The 17,220-nt window shown below is 45.6% G+C and overlaps 1 protein-coding gene across 1 annotated transcript in view; it reads left to right on the top strand.

The window, feature by feature from the left end:
• Positions 1-473: 473 nt before the first annotated feature.
• The window catches only part of LOC145357234 (sphingosine-1-phosphate transporter SPNS2-like), a 115,782-nt gene continuing 99,035 nt past the window's right edge, over positions 474-17,220 (top strand). Inside the window, exon 1 of the mRNA XM_080210397.1 lies at positions 474-928. Within this exon, the coding sequence (XP_080066523.1) occupies positions 715-928 (214 nt within the window). The 5' untranslated portion in view covers positions 474-714. The remainder of the gene's footprint in view (positions 929-17,220) is intronic.

The raw sequence follows: 17,220 nt of genomic DNA, 5'->3' as shown, positions 1-17,220 counted from the left end.
TTGGGTTTTATTTACACAGAGGGGTTTGGGGTTTATTTACACAGAGGGGGTTAGGGTTTATTTACACAGAGGGGTTTGGGGTTTATTTACACAGAGGGGTTTGGGGTTTATTTACACAGAGAGGTTTGGATTTTATTTACACAGAGAGGTTTGGATTTTATTTATACAGAGAGGTTTGGGTTTTATTTATACAGAGAGGTGTGGGTTTTATTTACACAGAGAGGTTTGGGGTTTATTTACACAGAGGGGGTTAGGGTTTATTTACACAGAGAGGTTTGGGTTTTATTTCCACAGAGGGGTTTGGGGTTTGTTTTCACAAGAGCTCATTTAAGAGTTGGTGGGTCCCACCAAGCATACGGAATGCGTGTAGCTGAAGCGGATTTCACGCTATAGCGGGGAGGGAAACACCATTTTAAATCAGGAGAAAGTCAGAGGATCGCTCAGTGCAGAACTTGAGTCTCAGTTGTGTTGGTGGGAGGGAGAGAGGGCGGTTGGAGAATGCTGTCGGATGCTCATCTTCCGGAGAATGGGAGGGTGAAAGGGATTAGTGACAATTTGTTTATCGGGGCAGAGGCTGCATGCTGTGCGGTGTTTGTTTAAGGAGGGGCTTGTCCAGTTTAATCTCCACCCTGAATGAGTGTGTCTCCCGGCCGCTCGATCCTCGCTTCAGTAGCACACTGAGACACTCGCTGGTGCCAGCTCTGCCTTGGGGAAATGTGTGTGGAGAAGGACACCTCGGACTGCCCGCTCTCGGGCTCTGTCTCCTCGGAGGAGATCCAGACTCTGAGCGATACCAGCACCGCCGCTGATGCTCCCTGCAGCCCCGCGGAGAAATTCCGGGCTCTCTACCGCCTGCGCCCCCACATCGCGGCTGGAGTGCTGAGCTTCGGATATGTGGTCAATTATATGGACCGGTACACAGTGGCAGGTAAGGCATACAGAGAGATTCCCCGGGACGGGCAGAGGGAAACATGTACACCTGTTCTTAAACAGGCAATATATTCTGGTAAAACATAACTAATGTCTTTACAATAGTTAATGTGCATCTTTACACACGAAATACCTTACAATAGTGTGTAACTAGTGTCTTTGCAATAGGCAGTGTTTATTAATGAAACACTGGTACATTGATATGTAAGTGTGTGCCTGTTTATAATAGTTAGTATGTATCTTTACTAATGAAACACTGTACATTAGTGTGTGTGTGTGTATTAATGAAACACTGTGCATTAGTGTGTGTGTGTCTATTAATGAAACACTGTGCATTAATGTGTGTCTATTAATGAAACACTGCATTAGTGTGTGTGTGTCTATTAATGAAACACTGTACATTAGTGTGTGTGTCTATTAATGAAACACTGTACATTAGTGTGTGTCTATTAATGAAACACTGTACATTAGTGTGTGTGTCTATTAATGAAACACTGTACATTAGTTTGTGTCTATTAATGAAACACTGTGCATTAGTGTGTGTGTGTCTATTAATGAAACACTGTACATTTGTGTGTGTGTCTATTAATGAAACACTGCAGATTTGTGTGTTTGTGTGTCTTTGCAATAGTTAGTGTGTGTCTTTATTAATGAAACATTGTACTTTTGTGTACATCTTCACAATAACGTGTATATTTATTAATGAAAAACACTGCATGCATTAGTGTGTACATGTGTATGTTTACAATAGTTAGGGGATGTTTACATACAAAATACTATACAATAGTGTATATATGTGTCTTTATAATAGTTTCTTTACAAACAACACACTATACATAGATAGTACTGGGTACTGTAAGGAGATAATTTCCCTTATTTGATGGTCCAAACACCCCTGTTGTTCTACTCATTTTGTGTCTGCCCCTTTCCTTAACTAGTGTGAGTTTCTTGGAGATGCCCTGTTGCCCACCCACCTACCCCCCAACACACACACACACATACACACTCACACGCATACACACTCACACGCATACACACTCACACGCATACACACCCATTCACAAGATCATACCCCCATTTCAAGTCAATTTATGGATTCAGCAAAACATAATGTTTAAGGGGAACTGTTATAGGACAGATGCCCCCAGGCAGTGCTAGTCCAAGAAGTTACTTGTTCACGGTGCCAGTCACCTGAACAAGTGAGAGTGCTTCAGCCCAGGTTGCAGTGGGGCAGTCATACAAAGCCCCTTTAAGTGGGGGCAGCACGGTAGCACAGTGATTAACACTGCTGCCTCACAGCACCAGCGACCCAGCTTCGATTCCCGGCTTGGGGTCACTGTTGGTGTGGAGTTTGCACCGTGTCCACATGGGTTTCCTACAGGTGCTCCAGTTTCCTCCCACTGTCCAAAGATGTGTGGGTTAGGTGGATTTGCCATGCTAAATTGCCTCTTAGTGTCAGTGGGACTAGCTAGGGTACATTTACCGTTTATATAGATGATCTGGAGGAGGGGGCTGAGTGTAGGGTGACAAAATTTGCTGATGACACAAAGATGAGTGGAAAAGCAAATTGCATGGAGGGTGTGGAAAGTCTGCAGAGGGATCTGGATAGGCTGAGCGAGTGGGCGAGGACCTGGCAGATGGAGTATAATGTTAGCAAGTGTGAGGTTATCCACTTTGGCAGGAATAATAGTAGGAGGGATTATTATTTAAAGGGCGAAAAGCTGCAGCATGCTACGGTGCAGAGGGACCTGGGGGTCCTTGTGCATGAGTCGCAAAAACCCAGTCTGCAGGTGCAGCAGGTGATCAAGAAGGTGAATGGGATGCTGGCCTTTATAGCAAGGGGGATAGAATATAAAAGCAGGGAGATCTTGCTGCAACTGTACAGGGTACTGGTGAGGCCGCAGCTGGAGTACTGTGTGCAGTTTTGGTCGCTGTACTTGCGCGAGGATATTTTGGTCTTGGAGGGAGTGCAGAGGAGGTTCACTAGGCTGATACTGGAGATGAGGGGGTTGGACTATGAAGAGAGACTAAATAGACTAGGTCTGTACTCATTGGAGTTTAGAAGGCTGAGGGGGGATCTTATAGAGACGTATAAGATAATGAAGGGAATACATAGGGTAGAGGTAGAGAGATTCTTCCCGCTTAGAAAGGATAGCAGGACAAGAGGGCACAGCTTCAAGATAAGGGGGGGGGGGCAGTTTAGATCAGAGTTGAGGAGAAACTTCTTCACTCAAAGGGTGGTGAATCTCTGCCTGTTGAAGTGGTGGAGGCTGCCTCGCTGAATATATTTAAGACACGGGTAGATAGGTTTTTGACAGACAAGGGAATTAAGGGTTATGGGGAGAAAGCGGGAAAGTGGAACTGATCCACTTCAGATCAGCCATGATCTTATTGAATGGCGGGGCAGGCTCGAAGGGCTAGATGGCCTACTCCTGCTCCTATTTCTTATGTTCTTACATATGTGGAGTTATGGGGGTAGGAGCTGGGTGGATTGTGGTCGGTGCAGACTCAATGGGCTGAATGGCCTCCTTCTGCACTGTAGCATTCTATGATTCTAAGCCACCATGTATGCGTCACTAGTCCATAAATGTTTCATTGGAATCCATTTCAGTTCTTGCCTGTAATCAGGTTCTGGTTTAGGAGACATCTCCCATTAGACCCTCCAGCTTCAGCCAACTCCCAGTAGCAATGGAACAGACATTGACATGGTTATAAAAGGAGAGTAAATATTATGGTCTGGCCACTGACTGCTAAGTACTTTGCTCCTGTCATTTCTGTTTCCATTCAGTAATTTTTATTTTGTTCTTACAAAAAAGCCCTACAGGTGATCCATAAAGCTAATGGCCTTCTTTGTCAAGCTCAGTCTGTGCCCAAGTGTTTACATTTGTGTAAAAAAAAAGTACTAATGATTTCTGTTTAGGAGGGTTGGTTCCTTGGGGCCAGTATTAAAACGTGGATAAGGTGGACAGGATGGATTTCTTCATCTCGGCATCTTTTCCAATTAATTATAGAAACTGGAATGTGTTTATGTTATTTATACTATATTTAATAGATACAAAATATACTTTGAGAAGTAATACATTACCATCAGTAGCTCTCAGCTAGGGGAGGTGTTAGCCTAGTGGTATTATCGCTAGGCTATTAATCCAGAAACCCGGCTAATGCTTTGAGGACCAAGTTTCAAATCCCACTAAAGCAGATGGTGGAATTTGAATTCAATAAAAAATTATCTGGAATTAAGAATCTCTTGGTAACCATTGCCAGTTGTCAGAAAAAAACCCATCACTGGTTCACCAATGTCCTTCAGCGAAGGAAATCTGCCATCCTTACCTGGTCTGGCCAAATGTGAAACAGAGCCGCAGTTGACTCTCAACTGTCCTCAGGATGGGCAATAAATGCTGGCCAGCCAGTGGCACCCGTGTCTCATGAATGAATAAAGAAAACACTGCCATCCTAAACTGGAAACTGGCACCACTAAATATTTGCTACTGGTTATTTCATCTGAACGAACGTACCTAAATGGGGGAATCTTATTGGCGCAGTGGGTAGCCTCTTGAGTCAGAAGGTCTGGGTTCAAGTCCCAATCCAGGATTTCATGGCCAGGGAAGGTGTGTCCACATCGTGGCCAAGCAGTTTGAGCATCGATCTTTCCAATGCTCGCCAGTGGTTCAAGTGGGAGAGATCAGACAGAAAGAAATTGCAACCTCTCCCATCACTATCTCTAGCTGCAGACTGCGACAAGCATGTAAATGCCTACTTTGCCACCACAACACACATGCCCTGAGGGAATTGTAAACTATCTTACCACCATCCCCTTTAAGACCAGTTTCTGTGTGCCCGTGTTGTTTCAAGTTTAGTTATCATTGTCACAAGTAAGCTTACATTAACACTGCAATGAAGTTACTGTGAAAATCCCCTAGTTGCCACACTCCGGCGCCCGTTCGGGTACACCGACGCGTGGTCAATACACCCAACCAGCACGTCTTTTAGACTGTGGGAGGAAACTGGAGCACCCAGAGGAAACCCACGTAGACACGAGGGGAATGTGCAGACTCCACACAGGCCCCCAAACTGGGAATCGAATGCGGGTCCCTGGCACTGTGAGGCAGCAGTGCTGACCACCCTACCAAGTCCATATAAATAACATGCGTATACATTTCCCTGTCCAATACTTAAGTGACTGTGCTGTGTTGCAGGATGTGCTGAGGTTTAAACCCATTTAGAGGCAATTACTCTTATTTAGTAAATTTATTTACTTAGTAAAAATCCTTCCCATCTGAATAAGTTATATAACTCATACCCCAATGAGAAGCCTACCCATCCGAGGGGAACATATTACTCTCCCATTGCTCAGAATGTGTGACCCGAAAAAATCCTCAAGTTTAATGGAAACACCATTAATAACATGCAAATTATGCAGCACTCTGGGAATTACACAGCTGCTGCAAGTTGTGGAAGAATTTGCCTTGGTCTGAGTATCTCATCCCTTTGACAACCTTGCATTTGTCATGAATTGTTGAATTTCAGCACCATTGCTTAAGTATCTTTTTACTAGGTGGCACAGTGGTTAGCATTGGTGCCTCACATCTCCAGGGTCCTGAGTTCGATTCCCCGCCCTGGTCTATGCGGAGTTTGCACATTCTCCCCGTGTCTGCGTGGGTTTCCTCCAGGTGCTCTGGTTTCCTCCCAAAGATGTGCAGGTTAGGTTAATTGGCCGTGCTAAAAATTGTCCCTTAGTGTTAGGGGGATTATCAGGGTAAATATTTGGGGTTACAAGGATACGGCCTGGGCGGGATCGTTGTTGGCGCAAGCTCGATGGGCTGAATGGCCTCCTCTTGCACTTTAGTGATTCTATGAATATGGAACTTTATTTTCCTGCAATCTCATTAACCCTCTCCAGCCCAGAAAGGGAACAATTGAAACTGGGAGCTACTTGCAGGTAGAAAATTGTACCTAAAGGTTTTTTTAAAATATAATTCCTTTCACTTTCCATAACATCTGTCTTAATTTAGCCTTTTCTTTCACTCTCTTGATTTCACAATGGGTGGGTTTCCTCATGGGTGCACATTCTCCCCGTGTCTGCGTGGGTTTCCTCCGGGTGCTCCGGTTTCCTCCCACAGTCCAAAGATGTGCGGGTTAGGTTGATTGGCCGTGCTCAGAAATTGCCCCTTACTGTCCTGAGATGCTTAGGTTAGAGGGATTAGTGGGTAAAATGTGTCGGGATATGGGGGTAGGGCCTGGGTGGGATTGTGGTCGGTACAGACTCGATGAACTGAAGGGCCTCTGTAGGGTCTATGATACTATGATTTTCATTCTCTACCCTTAATTCTCCTTGATTGAGGAGATTGATTCCTCATCCTTCAGTAAGTTTCCAGATCTTCTCTTACCCACACTGCAATATTAGATTCAGAGAATCCCTACAGTGCAGAAGGAGGCTATATGGCTCATTGAGTCTGCACTGACCATAATCCCACCCAGGCCCTATCCCCACAGCCCTGTGCTAGTCCTCCTGACACTAAGGAGTGAGTTAGCAAGGCCAATGCACCTAGCCCACATGTCTTTGGTGGGAGGAAACACACACAGGGAGAACGTGGAGACTCAGCACAGACAGTGACCCAAGCTGGGAATCGAACCCTGGCACTGTGAGGCAGCAGTGCAAACCAGTGTGCCACCATTAGCAGCTGACAGTCCCAGCAACCTACAATATAAAATACTTTTTCAATCCTACAGTGCAGAAACAGGGCATCGAGTCTGCACCGACCATAAACCCACCCAGGCCCATATCTACCTGCTATTCCCTCTAACCTACACATCTCACCACTCTAAGGGGCAATTTTTAAGCATGGCCAATCAACCTAACCCACACATCTTTGGAAGGAAACCCACACAGACAGTGACCCGAGCACAGGAACCGAACCCAGATCCTTGGGGTTGTGAAGCAGCAGTGCTAACCACCGTGCTACCATGCTGGAGGTTGAGGAATAAAGTCTACCTAACGGGGTGCATCATGACACGATCTGTTCCTACAGAATCCGAATCCATACTTTTCTGTGCTTCTTGTATTCTGGTCGTATTGAAAATAAGACTGACGCAGACACTTTTGGCAGCTGGAGATTAGTGAGTGTGTGACAGGATCTGCGCCTTGAATCAGTTCAACACTGACACTGTCTCTACAGAAACCAAACCTATTTGGACAGGTTGAAGGGTTCTGCTCCTATCAGCCGAAACAACCTGAAGCAAAAACTATGAAATGCATTGTCAACATCTGTTGGCATTAGAGTCACATCCCCTGCACAAGGAAATGTGAGATACCTGAACCATTATTCAAGCAGCTACACCGCAGTACAAACCGCTGGAATTGGTTATCCAATCAAAAAAGTCATCAGCTTCACCTTTGAAGGGATATTAGTGGATCTACACAGAGGGCGAAATGAGTATTTTTGGGGGAGTGGTTGGTAAGGGTGAGAAATATTACTCATCATCCTTCATTAAATTGCTTTTTGTAAGAAGGAAGAGTGCAGATGAAAAATGCACCTGTGTCCCAAACTGGTCCAACCTGAAACGAACTGTCCTACTTTCTGTTGCCAAGCATCGCAATAATAAGCTGTTAAAATATAGGCGGCTGAGTAATCGTTAATGTACTGAGGGTGTTCATCCAATTGTACATTTCACAGATGGGGAAGGGTTTAATTGTATAGTTCACAGCGGGGAGGGGTTTAGTTGTATATTTTGCAATGGGGAGGCGCATTAATTGTATATTACACAGATGGGGAGGAGTTAATTGTATATTTCACAGTGGGGAGGGGGTTAGTTGTATATTTCACAGGTGGGGAGGGGATAGTTGTATATTTCACAGGTGGGGTGGGGTTAGTTGTATATTTCACAGGTGGGGAGGGGGTTAGTTGTATATTTCACAGGTGGGGAGGGGGTTAGTTGTATATTTCACAGGTGGGGAGGAGGTTAGTTGTATATTTCACAGGTGGGGAGGGGGTTAGTTGTATATTTCACAGTTGGGGAGGGGGTTAGTTGTATATTTCACAGGTGAGGAAGGGGTTAATTGTATATTTTGCAATGGAGAGGGGCATTAATTGTATATTACACAATTGGGGATGGAGCTAATTGTATATTTCACAGGTGGGGAGGGGGTTAGTTGTATATTTCACAGGTCGGGAGGGGGTTAATTGTATATTTTGCAATGGAGAGGGGCATTAATTGTATATTACACAATTGGGGATGGAGTTAATTGTACATTTCACAGTTGAGGAGGGGGTTAGTTGTATATTTCACAGTTGAGGAGGGGCTTAGTTGTATATTTCACAGTTGAAGAGGGGGTTAGTTGTATATTTCACAGTTGAGGAGGGGTTAGTTGTATATTTCACAGTTGAGGAGGGGGTTAGTTGTATATTTCACAGTTGAGGAGGGGTTAGTTGTATATTTCACAGTTGAGGAGGGGGTTAGTTGTATATTTCACAGTTGAGGAGTGGGTTTCAATGTATATGGCAGAGGGGTAAGGGGTTAATTACATTTCTGTCCCCCCCCCCCACCTCTCTCTCTCTCTGCAATATCCATTTAGTTAAAGTCAGTTTGATCTGAAAAATGTCATCTAACAATACGGCGCAGGTGAAATCTACTCAACAATGGATCGATTGTAAAGGACCAGTAACACCGACCACTCAATGCTTCAAGTCTGGAAGCAGACCAACTGGACACAGAGAATGGCCATAATTCTTTGTCTTTTTAAGCTCAATAGCCATTGCTATGAGTACCTGTGAAAAATGTCAGAAATCTCTGATAGTAATCAGGCTGGTGAGTGTGTATCTGTCTCTGAGTGAGAATGCTTGCGTTACTGACAGTGTGAGCCTTTACAAATGAATGAGAAAATGATGCATATGGGGTTTTTTTTGTACGAAAGCAGTAATACATTCGGTGGCTGCCAGCAAGATGCGTTTTCAGACATCCACAGCCCCCCCGCAGCCCTTCGATTTAATTGAAAGCTGCTTAAGGTGATCGTGAATCAGTGTCTGTGACACTCAATCAAATACACAGCCCGGTGTGAAACTGTACGTCAGCAAGGGTTCAGTTTGCTGTCCAGTTTTGTGATGAATTAGTTGACGGGGTTCGGAGTGTTGGCTCAGTCGCTGCCAAATGGGGTCAGCCCCCAGGATGGGAGAAATCAGCCTCTCGTGTCCTGGAGACAATACACGTGATCAGTGGTGGTGGGGACAGGAATGGGCTTCACTGGTGAAAATTAGCCACTTGGGGAAGGGATCCCAGTCCTGGAGGTGAAGGGGTAAAAATGGAGAAGTAGTGAGAAAAGATTGGTGGCACAGTGGATGGCACTGCTGCCTCGCGGCGACCCCGGGTTCGATTCCCGGCTCGGGTCACTGTCAGTGCGGAGTCTGCACATTCTCCCCGTGTCTGCGTGGGTTTCCTCCGGGTGCTCCACTTTCCTCCCACAGTCCAAAGATGTGCGGGTTAGGTTGATTGGCCATGCTAAGAAATTGCCCCTTAGTGTCCAGGGATGTGTAGGTTAGAGGGATTATTGGGTATAATATGTAGGGATATGGGGGTAGGGCCTGGGTGGGATTGTGTTCGGTGCAGACTCGATGGGCCGAAGGGCCTCTTTCTGCACTGTAGGGTTTCTATGAGTCTTCTATGAGTCTAAATTGCCCCTTAGTGTCAGGGGGAGTAGCTAGGGTAAATGCATGGGGTTATGGGGATAGGGTCTGGGTGGGATTGTGGTTGGTGCAGACTCTTTCTGCACTGTAGGGTTTCTATGGGATGACAATAAACTGGTGATCACATGAAATCCTTTGCTCTTTACTCCTTCACATGGGATCTATCACTTAGATATTGGATTAATATTAAGCAGGAGATCAATAAATAGACAACAAAGTCCCAACTGAGGCGTCAGCATTTCCCAGTCGAGTCGATGACGCTAAGTAAGTGCCTTTTGCGACAATATGTGATGTTCCTGTTTTTGTCTTTGCACTCTGCTTGATGCCAGGCCATGTAGACAGGACTGTGGCGTCAGTTACAACGGGGCTGTGAGGGGAATGAGTAATTTCAGAAACAGTTCCTGCACTCCAGCCACACAATACTCAACCTCCATTGAATTGTGTTTGCGGAAGTGTAAGGAAGTTGCTTACTGGAGAGAGGAATGGAATATTGTCGCCCAAGGTTGCTTGGTGGAACAAACAGAGGGAAAGGGAGATGGCTTGTGTTTATGTGGCAGCGGTGGCTCAGCACTGAGTCAGAAAATCGTGGGTTCCCACTCCATCACTGAGGGAGTGCCGCACTGCCAGAGGCGCATCTGTCAGACAAGATGCTAAATATAGCTCTTGGGGCTAAAGGGATCTGGGAGGAGGGGTGAGGGGTGGGGTGGGGGGATCAGGACATTGAATTCGATGATTAGTTTTGATCAAAATGAGCGGCAGAAGAGACTCGAAGGGCCAAATGGCCTACTCCTGCTTGTAGTTTCTATGTTAAAACGTGGATATAAACGGTCACATGGCGCTATTCCGAAGAAAAAGGGGGAGTTATTCCAGGTGTCTGGGCCAACGTTCATTCCTCAACCAAACCAAACCATTTAGTCGTTGTTACAACATAGAACACCACAGCACAAACAGGCCCTTCAGCCCACGAGTTGCACCGATCATATCCCGACCTACCAGGCCTACCTATAACCCTCAATCCCATTAAATCCCATGTACTCATCCAGAAGTCTCTTAAAACGAGTTGGCCTCCACCACCATCGATGGCAGCCGATTCCACCCACCCACCACCCTCTGAGTGAAAAAACGTACCCCTGACGTCTCCTCTGTACCTGCTTGTTGTTTGTGGGAGCTTGCTGTGCACAATTTTGCTGCCTCGTTTCCTACATCCCAGTGGCGACTAAGGCTTCGAAAGTTCTTCATGAATTCTGACTCTTCCGTGTCACTCCGCCTCCCGCACTGTGCTGCAGCGGAGAGAGAATTCATGTAATACTTCTCTAAGACTTTGTAACTCCTACCGCGGGCAAGTGTGCCATTCATTTTGCCTCCATCCTTTGCCCTCTTTATGGCACCAGTTATTGGAGCAGAACGTCAGGACAATGCATGAAGGGGGCAGCAGCCCTGGTGGGCATGGGAAGGATATATAACGGTGTCTTTTAACAAGTCATCCACCAAGCATGAGGTGCTCAAGGACAATTCAAGTACACCTTACACCCTTGGGAATATTTTTACTTCCATTCTTAACAAACATTTCTGCAAAAGCCAACTTAAATACTGATCTGTCTCTTGTTAGTCTGTGTGGCTCGCGTTACAAGCAACTGGTCGTTATTTAAAACTGGCTCTCTCTGTACCTAGATGATCCTGAACACAAAAATAAGATATAAGATTATGAAAGGAATCGATAAGATAGAAGCAGGGAAGTTGTTTCTGAAACTAAAACTAAAGGACGTGCCCTCAAAATAAAGGGGAGCAGATTTCAGACTGAGTTGAGGAGGAATTTCTTCACCCAAAGGGTTGTGAATCTGTGGAATTCTCTGCCTAGTTGAGGCATTGAATGCTTTTAAGGCAAAGATAGATAGAGTTCTGAACTGTAGAAAAATTAAGGGTTATGGTGAGCAGGCAGATAAGTGGAGCTCCATCCGCGCAAAGATCAGCCGTGATCTTATTGAACGGCAGAGCAAGCTCAAGAGGCCAATGGCCTACTCCTGCTCCTAGTTCCTAGAAAGCAGAATACTGGTGGAAATTAATACAGCAAATGCTGGAAAAACTCAGCAGTTTGGGCAGCATCTGTGAGAAAGAGCTAACGTATCGAACCCGTGTGACTCCTTTTGTCAGGTTAGAACATAGAACATAGAACACTACAGCACAAACAGGCCCTTCGGCCCACGAGTTGCGCCGATCACATCAATACCTACCAATCCATTGACCTATCTATAACCCCCAATCCCATTAAATCCTATATACTCATCCAGAAGTCTTTTAAAAGACCCCAGCGAGTTCACCTCCACCACCACTGACAGCAGACGATTCCATTCACTCACCACCCTCTGAGTGGAAAAACTTACCCCTGACATCTCCTCTGTACTTGCCCCCCCGCACCTTAAATCTGTGTCCTCTCGTAGCGACCATTTCAACCCGGGGAAATAGCCTCTGAGAATCCACCCTATCTATTTCCTCTCAACATTTTATAAACCTCTATTAGGTCACCTCTCAACCTTCGTCTCTCCAGGGAGAAGAGTCCCAGCTCCCTCAACCTATCCTCATAAGGCATGTCACCCAATCCAGGCAACATCCTTGTAAACCTCCTCTGTACCCTTTCAATAGCTTCTACATCCTTCCTATAGTGAGGCGACCAGAAGGGTTGGTGTAGCGCACCTTGTAAACAGTATCCGTGCTGTTTTTGTGCATCAAGGTTTTGGAGATCTAAGAGGGGAGAGAGAGCACTGTAACATTTCTCGTTGCTCTTTGCATTTGCTCTGACTCAATTCAAATTCCCTCGCACAAAATGGCCAATGAACTAAGTAGGAAAAAGCCTTAGTGTGCCTGAAGGGTGTTGGGGGGTGACACAGTGGTTAGCACTGCTGCCTCATGGCGCCAAAGACCCAGGTTCGATTCCGACCTGCAGTCACTGTCTGTGTGGAGCTTGCACATTCTCTCTGTGTCTGCGTGGGTTTCCTCCGGGCGCTCTGGCTTCCTCCCACAGTCCAAAGCTAGTTACGTTGATTGGTCATGCTAAATTACCCCTTGGCGTCAGTGGGATTAGCAGGGTGAATATGTGAGGTTACAGGGATAGGGCCTGAGTGGGATTGTTGCCAGTGCAGGCTGGATGGGCCAAACGGCCTCCTTCTGCAGTGAACGAATTCTATGATGTTAAACCTGTGCGGTTTGAGCCAGCATCCCAGCTTATAGCAGAAGTTGAAATGTACAACTAGCCCTGGACTTGTGTGGCGTCTGTACTGATCCTGGAGCACAGCCCCAACCCCATCCTGGGGAAACTTCATCTCCTTGGAACATAAGAAGAATATTTTCCTTGTGCATAAATAACGATGCGTCGCCAAAGAGCGAAATAGTCACTGTGCGTAACTCGACGAGGCACATTCCGTGTGATCCTCATCAGTAATGATGGCCTACTCCTGCTCCTATTTCTTATGTTCTTATGTAATTCATTTTCGCGATGCTGATTTTTACCCATTCCTTGCCACCCTGCTGGTGGTTCTCCTCGGAACAGTTTGATACACCTGAGTGGTTTGTTAGGTTTGCACTTTAGAAGGCAGTTAGGAGTCAAGTGTGTTGTGGACTGGAAGTTATACCTTCTTCTCAGATTGTGATTCTTCACCGAAGACACTGTGTGTCGCGGGTTCTGGGTGTCCCTGCACAGCTGATGAGCCTAATCCCAGGGGCGTATCTCCAACTGCACACTTGGCAGCTATTTCTGGAGAGTGGAATTGGCCCATGGACTCTAGGTGGCTGGGATGTATTTCTCAGGCCTTTCTCTTGTTGTCGGGTGTCCTTGAAGAATGGTGACCCTTCAGAATGGATGTTCCTCTGAGCAGGTTTTCTTCTGAGCAAGGGTCTCCCAAGACGTCGATGTCTACGTCGCACGTCTCGGGGGGTGAGCTTCTTTCGTCCTTCTGGAGCCTTCCGTGAGCTGGTCACGGGAGCTAAATGAGTTGTTTTGAAACTGAGCTCAGATTCGTAAGCCGTGGAGGTGGGATTTGAGTGTGCGTTCTCTGCGATTTAATGGTCCACTGTCATAATATCTACAAGACTGCACCTGCAAACAGTGTTTGATCACAGCTAAAGATAGGACAAAATCAATTATACTTTCTTTCTCCCCTCAGCAAGAGGCTTTCACACAGTCATCCCTGAGATTATTACTGCATCAAAATTGCATTTACTTCTATTATTTGGAGTGACAGTGTGAAACAACCAAATTATTGTCAAACGCATTTTAATCAGTCCACCTGAAGGATTCCCATTGCAAGGTTGTATCATTACCCCAGTAGGATCCAAACGAGATGTTGAGTTATCACTGATTACGTTGTGTGAATTTTGGGATATTTGGACCTTGTTTAACGCATTTCTGATTACAATCATTGTAAAGTCAATTCATACTTTTAACAATTAACCCACCTAACTGACCACTTTTTCAAGATATACGTTCTTGTAAAGCAGGCCTGAATGACTGTCTCCAGCCGAGTAATTTCTTTTTCCTGTTGTTGAGGAAACAGTAAAAATAGCTGGAATGTGTAAGTGCACAGGGTGCTAAGATCTTTCGTTTTACAGCATGTTACTGTCAGGTTGTTTCATGTATTTCGGGGGGTTGAATTTTTAGATTCGCTTTAGGTGAGGAATTAAACACTTCTATTTTGGGCACTTTGCCTGCAGTGTGGAAATTTGCCAGGACAATGACAGTAGGTGGGGGGGGGCGCGAGGGATAAAATAAATCTCTGGCTCACACCGTCTCGACAGTGTGCCCCCGAGTCGTCACTCGGTGCAGCATTTCCTGATGCAGTGAGAATTTCCACATACTCTCTCTTTTGTCCTTCGCTGCTTACCTGTTTCTGTTTTGAAGGAGCATTGACGTTTCACCCTCTGCTTAACCCTTGGTTTCTGGGGCTGGTATTGGTTGTGCTGGTTGGCTATTTTCTCCCACCATCCAGCATGGTAGAGAAAATAACCAGCCATTCAATACCTATCCTATATGATGGGGAATATAACCAGCCATTCAATACCCATTATATATGGTGGGGAATATAACTAGCCATTCAATACCCATTATATATGGTGGGGAATATAACCAGCCATTCAATACCCATTATATATGATGGGGAATATAACCAGCCATTCAATATTTATCATATATGATGGGGAATATAACCAGCCATTCAATAACTATCATATATGATGGGGAATATAACCAGCCATTCAATAACTATCATATATGATGGGGAATATAACCAGCCATTCAATATTTATCCTATATGATGGGGAATATAACCAGCCATTCAATACCCATTCTATATGATGGGGAATATAACCAGCCATTCAATACCCATTATATATGGTGGGGAATATAACCAGCCATTCAACACCCAATATATATGATGGGGAATATAACCAGCCATTCAATATTTATCATATATGATGGGGAATATAACCAGCCATTCAATATTTATCATATATGATGGGGAATATAACCAGCCATTCAATACCCATTCTATATGATGGGGAATATAACCAGCCATTCAATACCCATTATACATGATGGGGAATATAACCAGCCATTCAATACCCACTCAATTGGGCAGCAGCTTATTCCCATGGGAAGGCGAGGGTGCTGCGATGATTGTCAGGTGACCAATGGAGAGAATGATACGATTCAGAGTACAAGGTCATGTGATTGAAATCTCCAAGAAAATGTTCTATCAGATTTGGCAACTGTACCTAAACGGCACTCTGAATTTTACCCGGTTCGATTTAAACATAATCATTGCCACCACTCGGTGATGGAAAAATAAACCTTCCCCAACCTGGCTTCTCCCTCAGTTGTTCTGAAAGTGTTTACACAAGTCAGTGAGCCGTTGGGATAGACTCTTGCCAGATAATCAAAGACTCGGGACTGAACGGGGAACTGGTTGGCCCCGGTACTTGAATAAATTATGTAAATCGGGTAATTTGTCCCCCGATTCATACTCCTAATAAACAGTATTAATGAGATGCATTAGAGACATTCAGTTCCTCACTCATTGCGGTGAAGTTGAACTGGAAGGAGTGTGTGAGTCTCTCAGAGAATGAGGGGGTGATCCCGAGCGCTCAGTGCGTTAGCTGGCACATTCCCTACTGTGGTCTCCAACAGGGGTTCACCACTGAACATAAGAAATAGGAAATAAGAAATAAGAAATAGAACATAAGAAATCTAGCCCTTCGAGCCTGCCCCGCCATTCAATAAGATCATGGCTGATCTGAAGTGGATCAGTTCCACTTTCCCGCTTTCTCCCCATAACCCTTAATTCCCTTGTCTATCAGAAACCTATCTACCCGTGACTTAAATATATTCAGCGAGGTAGCCTCCACCACTTCAACGGGCAGAGAATTCCAGAGATTCACCATCCTTTGAGTGAAGAAGTTCCTCCTCAACTCTGATCTAAACTGCACCCCCCGCCTTATCTTGAGGCTGTGCACTCTAGTCCTGCTATCCTTTCTAAGCAGGGAGAATCTCTCCACCTCTACCCTCTCTATCCCCTTCATTATCTTATACGTCTCTATAAGATCCCCTCTCATCCTTCTAAACTCTAACGAGTACAAACCCAGTCTATTTAGTCTCTCTTCATAGTCCAACTGCAGTCGCTCCCTGTCTTCAACACCTTCTGCTGCTCAGTAGTGAGTCACCGGTGGTATACCCAACTCTCTTCCCTTACTAACCTCACCAACGTGTGAGTAACTGAGCTCCCACACTGTCTATGTGTGTCTTGTGATGTTACAGCCTTGGGGTAAGTGACTGAGGAGTCTCTGTCATCTTTCTGCACTCACTCCTGGGCAGGAGTAAGGCCACAAATTAGAGCAGTCAGGGTCAGTATGTTTAAAGAGGTCTCTGTGGACATGATCATATTTCACCCTCTGCTGACGTCACAGCGGGTCGGTACCATGAGGCTCCCTGATATTTAATCCTGTTGCCAGGTAGCTGGAAAACCACCAACTCCCCATCTCCGTTAACCAAATACATTGAGGCTCCCCTGATGGCCAATGTCTCCTCCACTGCAGCTATTAGGGTACAGATAGTCGGAGGGTCACTTCCGCCTCTTCCACTTTGGAAGAAATAATAGTAGGATGGAATATTATTTAAAGGGAGAAAAGCTGCAGCATGCTACGGTGCAGAGGGACCTGGGGGTCCTTGTGCACGAGTCGCAAAAACCCAGCCTGCAGGTGCAGCAGGTGATCAAGAAGGCGAATGGGATGTTGGCCTTCATAGCGAGGGGGATAGAATATAAAAGCAGGGAGGTCTTGCTACAACTGTACAGGGCACTGGTGAGGCCGCAGCTGGAGTACTGTGTGCAGTTTTGGTCGCCGCACTTACACAAGGATATTTTGGCCTTGGAGGGAGTGCAGAGGAGGTTCACTAGGCTGATACCAGAGATGAGGGGGTTGGACTATGAGGAGAGATTGAATAGACTGGGTCTGTACTCGTTGGAGTTTAGAAGGCTGAGGGGGGATCTCATAGAGACATATAAGATAATGAAGGGGATGGATAGGGTAGAGGTAGGGAGATTCTTCCCACTTAGAAAGGACAGCAGGA

This window comes from Carcharhinus amblyrhynchos, chromosome 23, assembly GCF_965287045.1.
Source record: "Carcharhinus amblyrhynchos chromosome 23, sCarAmb.v2.hapA, whole genome shotgun sequence".
NCBI lineage: Eukaryota > Metazoa > Chordata > Chondrichthyes > Carcharhiniformes > Carcharhinidae > Carcharhinus > Carcharhinus amblyrhynchos.
This window is presented reverse-complemented; position numbering and strand designations above follow the sequence as displayed.